This window comes from Mandrillus leucophaeus, unplaced genomic scaffold (genome assembly GCF_000951045.1).
Source record: "Mandrillus leucophaeus isolate KB7577 unplaced genomic scaffold, Mleu.le_1.0 Scaffold59, whole genome shotgun sequence".
Lineage (NCBI taxonomy): Eukaryota > Metazoa > Chordata > Mammalia > Primates > Cercopithecidae > Mandrillus > Mandrillus leucophaeus.
In genome coordinates, this window is record NW_012106363.1 from 5,227,063 (window position 1) to 5,234,112 (window position 7,050).

The 7,050-nt window shown below is 55.5% G+C and overlaps 2 protein-coding genes across 2 annotated transcripts; one reads left to right on the forward strand and one right to left on the reverse strand.

Annotated features, from left to right (window-relative positions):
• The first annotated feature begins 1,453 nt into the window (after nucleotides 1–1,453).
• On the forward strand, nucleotides 1,454–5,473 carry HOXB13 (homeobox B13). Its single transcript, XM_011999330.1, has 2 exons — nucleotides 1,454–2,213; nucleotides 3,166–5,473. The coding sequence occupies exons 1-2, from the start codon at nucleotides 1,613–1,615 to the stop codon at nucleotides 3,417–3,419; spliced, it is 855 nt and encodes a 284-aa protein (XP_011854720.1). The 5' UTR covers nucleotides 1,454–1,612; the 3' UTR covers nucleotides 3,420–5,473.
• A 2-nt stretch (nucleotides 5,474–5,475) lies between these two features.
• On the reverse strand, nucleotides 5,476–6,541 carry PRAC2 (prostate cancer susceptibility candidate 2). Its single transcript, XM_011999332.1, is given in 5 exon segments — nucleotides 5,476–5,646; nucleotides 5,649–5,817; nucleotides 5,819–5,869; nucleotides 5,871–5,910; nucleotides 6,475–6,541. Coding segments are annotated over 5 exon segments (423 nt in total). The 3' UTR covers nucleotides 5,476–5,550.
• Between the last annotated feature and the right edge of the window lie 509 nt (nucleotides 6,542–7,050).

Consider the following 7,050-nt stretch of genomic DNA (forward strand, 5'->3'; position numbering starts at 1 on the left):
TGGGAGGGGTAGTAAAGGAAGCGGAAAACCTCTAAAGACAGATTTATGAAACAAACCGTTTGATTCTTCTGAATTGCACTGCACAATAGGCCCCAACAGAGGGGCCTCAAGCAATTCTGCCAATGGTTGGGGCTTCCCCTCCCATTCCCTTTTCCTTCTAAGGAAGTTTAAAACTTGGAGAAGGCAGATAGGGGTCTTGGACTTTCTGGGTACTCAACTTGGGTGGGAGTGTGCCAGCATCAGGACAGTTTCCTAGGCTCCTTGCAGACCATAGGGAGAGGGCTGCAGGGCAGGGAGACTGGCATCTTCACACAGGCGTCTGTATTCTTGGGGTCCAGAACTCCGACAGCTGGTTTCTGGCAGTCAGCCAGGCCTGGCTTCCTCAGACTGCCTTAGATCCCAAAAAAGGGGGAAAGCGACTCTCTTTTCTTTCTCTTTTCTGACTGGCACTTCAGGATTTTACAAGATTGTGTCCCATCCCCTCTGTCAACTTCTCGCTTTCCCTCTTTGTGTTGCTGTTCTGGGTCTCATCTCTCCCTCTCCCAGTCCCTCCCTCAAGTCCTGTGGGTCTCCGTTCCTCTGTACGTCTTTCCCCACACTTAAAGGGAAATCCAGACCCTTCCACAGCCACTCTAGAGGCTCCATTTCCCCTTCACGTCCCGACGTGGAGTGTCCTGGGCTCCGTCTAGATCGCGCGTCTTCTACGTCTGAGTTCGTGTCTCCCGCCTCTTCCCTCAGCCTCACCCGAATCAGGGCCTCCAGAGCATTCTGGGCAGTAGTGAGTCCCTGGGCAAGGGGCGTCCAGGGCACCTCCCTGGGGCCCGGAGCAGCTCATTCCAGGACATCTGGGACAGGAAGCGTACCGGGAATGAACCAGAGTGCTAGTACCCAGGACCCAAAGCCAGGGGCTGCCAGAAATACCCATTAACCCCCATTTCCCAGCCTCCTCTTACACAGGCGCATTCCCGGGTTCTCCTTTGAGGCCCGGAGCGGCCTCCAAGCCCCACCCCCGACTCCCCTTCCCCCCCAGGAGATGGACACTTTATAGGGAGAGCTTTTTATTCTCTCGTTAAACCTGCCAAAGCGCAGGAGACAGAGAGCCAGGGAGGGAGGGGAGGAGAAAGAGGTGGGGCCCGGCTCCTCATCCCCTCTCCTCCGCCCACCACGCCTCCCCTCCCCCCGGACGTGGAACTGGGACTCTGCAAACTGGAAAGCAGCGAAAGGACGCCTCCTTCCTTTTCTCTCGTGTTGTTTTTAAGTGCAATGAGAGACAGAGAAGAGTGGAGAGGGAAAAGAGAGAGAGAGGAGAGAGCTGAGAGAAAGAGAGAGAGAGAAAGAGCGAGAGAGAAAAAATAAGCTGGGGTAAAGTATTTTCGCAGTTTCTGCCTTTAGGATTTTATTAGCTTCTCTCCCCCAGGCCGCAGCCAATCAGCGCGTGTGCCCGGGCCCCTGCGTCTCTTGCGTCAAGACGGCCGTGCTGAGCCAATGCAGGCGCCTTGCGAGCTGGGAGCGATTTAAAACGCTTTGGATTCCCCGGGCCTGGGTGGGGAGAGCGAGCTGGGTGCCCCCTAGATTCCCCGCCCCCGCACCTCATGAGCCGACCCTCGGCTCCATGGAGCCCGGCAATTATGCCACCTTGGATGGAGCCAAGGATATCGAAGGCTTGCTGGGAGCGGGAGGTGGGCGGAATCTGGTCGCCCACTCCCCTCTGACCAGCCACCCAGCGGCGCCTACGCTGATGCCTGCTGTCAACTATGCCCCCTTGGATCTGCCAGGTTCGGTGGAGCCGCCAAAGCAATGCCACCCATGCCCCGGGGTGCCCCAGGGGACGTCCCCAGCTCCCGTGCCTTATGGCTACTTTGGAGGCGGGTACTACTCCTGCCGAGTTTCCCGGAGCTCACTGAAACCCTGTGCCCAGGCAGCCACCCTGGCTGCCTACCCCGCGGAGACTCCCACGGCCGGGGAAGAGTACCCCAGCCGCCCTACTGAGTTTGCCTTCTATCCGGGATATCCGGGAACCTACCAGCCTATGGCCAGTTACCTGGACGTGTCTGTGGTGCAGACTCTGGGTGCTCCCGGGGAACCGCGACATGACTCCCTGTTGCCCGTGGACAGTTACCAGTCCTGGGCTCTCGCTGGTGGCTGGAACAGTCAGATGTGTTGCCAGGGAGAACAGAACCCACCAGGTCCCTTCTGGAAGGCAGCATTTGCAGGTAACCTCTATTACCCTGGGTCCCCCTGTCTCTGAGCCTGGGATTGTGGGTCCCACTGGCATTTCCCTTGGAGGAGGAGGAGGGAGACTTGGGCTGGTGAGGATGAGCTTGGTGCTCCTCCCTTGGTAATTAGGACTCTGAAGGAGGGTCCAGGCAGCTGGATGGAGGGCCTGGATGGAGGTCTGTGTGAGGGTCCTGAGCTGGGTGCTATCTGAAGCCTGAGGGCCACCTCCCTTCTCCAGGAGGCCCTGGGACCAGCCTTTCAACATGTCTGAGAGGTTTGGATCTCTTTGCTGTTGAGTGGGGATCAGGGTGTCCCTACCCAGCACAATTCCAGACTAATTCTACACAAAGGCTAAATAACTCTCAATTCGGTGAGTGGGGAGTGGGTGTGGGAGATAGGATGTACTGTAGAGAATACAACCCCTCACTTTCTTTTAGATGAGTTTTCCAATTCCAAAAAGAAAAATTTAGGTTTCCTGCAGTCATGACATAGATGTGTGCATTGGGATGGGTGGATGTGTGTGTGTGTGTGCGCGCGCGTGTGTGTATATGCATGTAGTGGGAGTGGGAGCAGAAACGTGTTTCCAGAATTTGCCCGTAGAATCTAAAAGAGTGGTCAAGAGTCTGGAAATGCATGAAGAGTGGACGTATGTGATGGTGGGCAAAGGCCTGTGTGTGGTGTGGGGGTATGTTTGCAGATTCGCGGGTGTGAGAGCAGTGATGGGTGAGGATGGCCTTCAGGAACCAAGGCGGCTGAGCGGTGGTGAGAGAACAAGCCGGAAGCCAGGGTGGTGTCCCGGTATGCTTTGGAGGAACAGGATTGCACGTGTGCCTGTAGGGTGACCTGTGTGCACCTGTGGGATGACTTAGCTTGGGGCTTGCAGGGTCTGGGTCTGCATGGGTGGGGATCTGACCGTGCCTTTTCCTCCCTCTCTTTCCCGCCGTGCAGACTCCAGTGGGCAGCACCCTCCTGACGCCTGCGCCTTTCGTCGCGGCCGCAAGAAACGCATTCCATACAGCAAGGGGCAGTTGCGGGAGCTGGAGCGGGAGTATGCGGCTAACAAGTTCATCACCAAGGACAAGAGGCGCAAGATCTCGGCAGCCACTAGCCTCTCGGAGCGCCAGATTACCATCTGGTTTCAAAACCGCCGGGTCAAAGAGAAGAAGGTTCTTGCCAAGGTGAAGAACAGCGCTACTCCTTAAAGAGATCTCCTTGCCTGGGTGGGAGGAGGGAAAGTGGGGGTGTCCTGGGGAGACCAGGAACCTGCCAAGCCCAGGCTGGAGCCACGGACTCTGCTGAGAGGCCCCTAGAGACAACATCCTTCCCAGGCCACTGGCTCCTGGACTGTTCCTGAGGAGTGGCCTGGGTACCCAGTATGTGCAGGTAGAGGGAAGCCCCTTGTGACAGCCCACTCCACCAGGGTCCCCAGAGAATCTGTCCCAGTCATCATCATTCATCCTGACAGTGGCGATAATCACGATAACCAGTACTAGCTGCCATGATCATTAGCCTCATATTTTCTATCTAGAGCTCTGTAGAGCACTTTAGAAACCGCTTTCATGAATTGAGCTGATTATGAATAAACTTGGAAGGCGATCCCCTTGCAGGGAAGCTTTCTCTCAGACCCCCTTCCATTACACCTCCCATCCTGGTAACAGCAGCAAGACTGAGGACAGGGGAAAGGGCAGATTCGCTTATGTGGCTGTGATGTCCGTTTAGCATTTTTCTCAGCTGACAGCTGGGCAGGTGGACAATTGTAGAAGTTGTCTCTTCCTCCCTCATTGTCCACCCTATAGGTTGTACCCACTGGTCTTGGAAGCCCCCATTCTTAGCACGATGATTTTGCCGTCGTATGAAAATGAAGCCAGCAGGCTACCCCTAGTCAGTCCTTCCTTCCAGAGAAAAAGGTTTGAGAAAGTGCCTGGGATTTCCTCCCGCAAACTCTGTTTTCCTTTAGTATTTCTGGTGGTTCTGACCAAAGCAGGTCATGGTTTGTGGGGCATTTGGGAGCCCAGTGAAGTAGATGTTTGTGGCCTTGCCTACTCAGCCCTTCCCAGGCACAAACAGTGGCAGAGTGGTGCCAACCCTGTTTTCCTGGTCCACGTAGACAGATCCACAGTGCGGAATTCTGGAAGCGGCAGACAGACGGGCTCTTCGCAGAGCCCGGACTGTGAGAGGGACATGGGGACCTCTGCCTCTGCGTTCATTCTCTGATGTCCTATACCTGGGCTCAGTGCCCTGTGGGACTCATCGCCTGGCCGCACAGCAAAGCCAACGGGTTCGTGCTGGGCCCTTCTGCATCTTAGGCTGGGGATGGGGGGTGGAGGGTGGGAGTGAGTGGGCCTGCAGGCCATTCTCCGCAATTGAGCCCACAGGCCTGAAGTCTGGAGAACCCGCAGAACCGAAGTTCCGAGCAGCGGGTTGGTGGGTCGGTGGCGAGCAGTGGGTCGGTGGCAAGCAGTCGGTAGGGGGCCGCGTCCGCCACTACCTCGAGGACCTTTCCCTTCCGGAGCCAGCTCTCCAAGAAACCCCGCGGCAGCCGCCGAAGCCAAGGGATTCGAGTGTTTATGGCCTGCGGTCGGGTGGGATCCTAGCCCTGGCTCCTCTCCCGGGAAGGGGTGAGGGTGGGATGTGACTTAGACTCCTACAAATCTGTTTACCAAAGAGGAGCACGGGGCTGAGGGAAAAGGCCAAAGAGTGTGAGTTCATGGGGACTGGGGGTTCGGGGGAAGAGGACCAGGAGGAGGAAGAGGGGGTCGATTTCCTGATTTAAAAAATCGTCCAAGCTCCGTGGTCCAGCTTAAGGTCCTCGGTTACATGCACCGCTCAGAGGAGATCACTTTCTGCCTTTCACGTCCTCCTTCAAGGAAGCCCCATGTGGGTAGCGTTTAATATCTCAGGTTCTTACTCCTCTGTCTATATATGCTCAAACCCGACCAACGACCAACGATCCGGCAAGTAAACCCCTCCCTCGCCGACTTCAGAACTGGCCAGAGTTCAGCGCAGATGGGCCTGTGGGGAGGCGGCGAGATAGATGTGGGGGAGCGACATAGTGCGGGGTGCCCCCTTGGAGAGAGGAAAAAGGCCACAAGAGGGGCTGCCACCGCCACTAACGGAGATGGCCCTGGTAGAGGCCTTTGGGGGTCTGGGACCTCTGGACTCCCCGTGCTGTAACTCCCACACTCTGCTATCAGGAACTGAAACTTAAGGGTCTTCTCTGTTTTTCACTCGCAATAAATTCAGAGCAAACAAAAGATGTGGAATCTTAGAGATTTATTCCACTAGTGTGTTAGTACCATTAAAAAGACAAGGGCGCCCCCTCCCGGCAGAGGCTCACCACTCCAGGAGAACTTGCGGGCAGTCTTTCTTCTCCCGCGGAGCTACCGGCTTCCCGCAGCCTGGGCCCTCCTGGGTACTTACTGGGCTGCGTGTGGCGGCTCCAGGACGCGATGTCGCCTGCCATTCGGCCAGGGCATCGGCAGATGTATTGGTCCAGCCCCTGAGAGACCCAGGAAGAAGGCAAGGAGGTTCGGTACGAGCGATCTCGAATGGAAGAAGGCGGTCGGGCTCCGGGAGCCAGGCCGCAGCGCCATCCGCCTTGTCCATGTCTTCGTTAGTAATATATTTATCTTCCTCGCCATAACAATTCGCGGTGGACCCCCTACTTTTTTTTCGGATTTACTTGTATGGAATCTGTGCAAAGGATACTTAATTTCGTTTTGTATTAAACCCTTTTATTGGAAATCCCTTCCCAAACAATTTTAGTCTCCCACCTATCCCCGGCCGACCACATTGAAATCTCTCACTTATTTGTGTTTAAATCACAACAAAATCTACAAACCTACACTCGCCTGCAGCTATTTACTCTTAAATAAGGGCTATGTTAAGCTACAGGAGGAAATGTTTTGCTTACCATTCGGACAAACACGTGAACACAATGTCACAATAGGTGAATCCAGACAACGATCTCACAGACGAATAAACGCAGAGGCACACACATATACTCCGGAAAATAAGCAGGGTGCCTTTTCACCAACAAGGCACAATTGTACTCTGAGCTGCCCTCCAGACCTTTCCCCTCCCTCAGAGCCAACGCCGCCCCCCGCAGCGAGTCTTTCAGCAAGCTACCAAACGGGATCGGAGGGTCGCGTCTACGCGGACTCTAGACCCGAAATAATTTCTAACTCCAAAGCAGGTGGATGTTATTAGGCCTCCAGAGCCGAGTAAGGGAGTAGTGGCGCAATGCGTAGAAACCACCTCCGGAAGCTCTTTTGGAATCTCGGTTCCGGCACCCGCAACGCAGAGTGCGAACCTGAGGCTCCATCTTTTGGGTTTTACTCCGGCTGGCGAGAGCTTCGGGGACCCTGCGAGGCAGCCGCCAGCCGAGAATCCACCCCGCCTTCCCTGCATGCGATCCGTACTCCAAGTAGTAGTTCCGGGGCCGGAAGGTAGAAAGCCCCCGAAGCAGGAAAAAGCCTCATCCAGACCCCCTAGTTCTCTGGAGCAGCTCCAGCTTTCCTTCCCCAGCTCAGAGCAAACTTCTCTTCCCTGCAGCTCCCCTCCTCCCCTTCATTAAACTTGTATTCAAGGTTCTAAGTGCTGCACTCTAATTAGATTTCCTTCAGGGGAGACCCTGTGCCCCCCAGCCCCACCCCGTCCTGTCTAATAGAAACCCCCGAGCTACAACCGCGAATTAAATAAATGAACTCGTTACCGTAAACTTGCAATAAAGCCCGGAGGCGACTGCTGCGGAGGGGGCAAAAGAAGATTTCGTTGTTTTTGAAATTTATACCATTCTCACCCTCCCGAACAGTCGCTCTCCAGGAAAGAGGG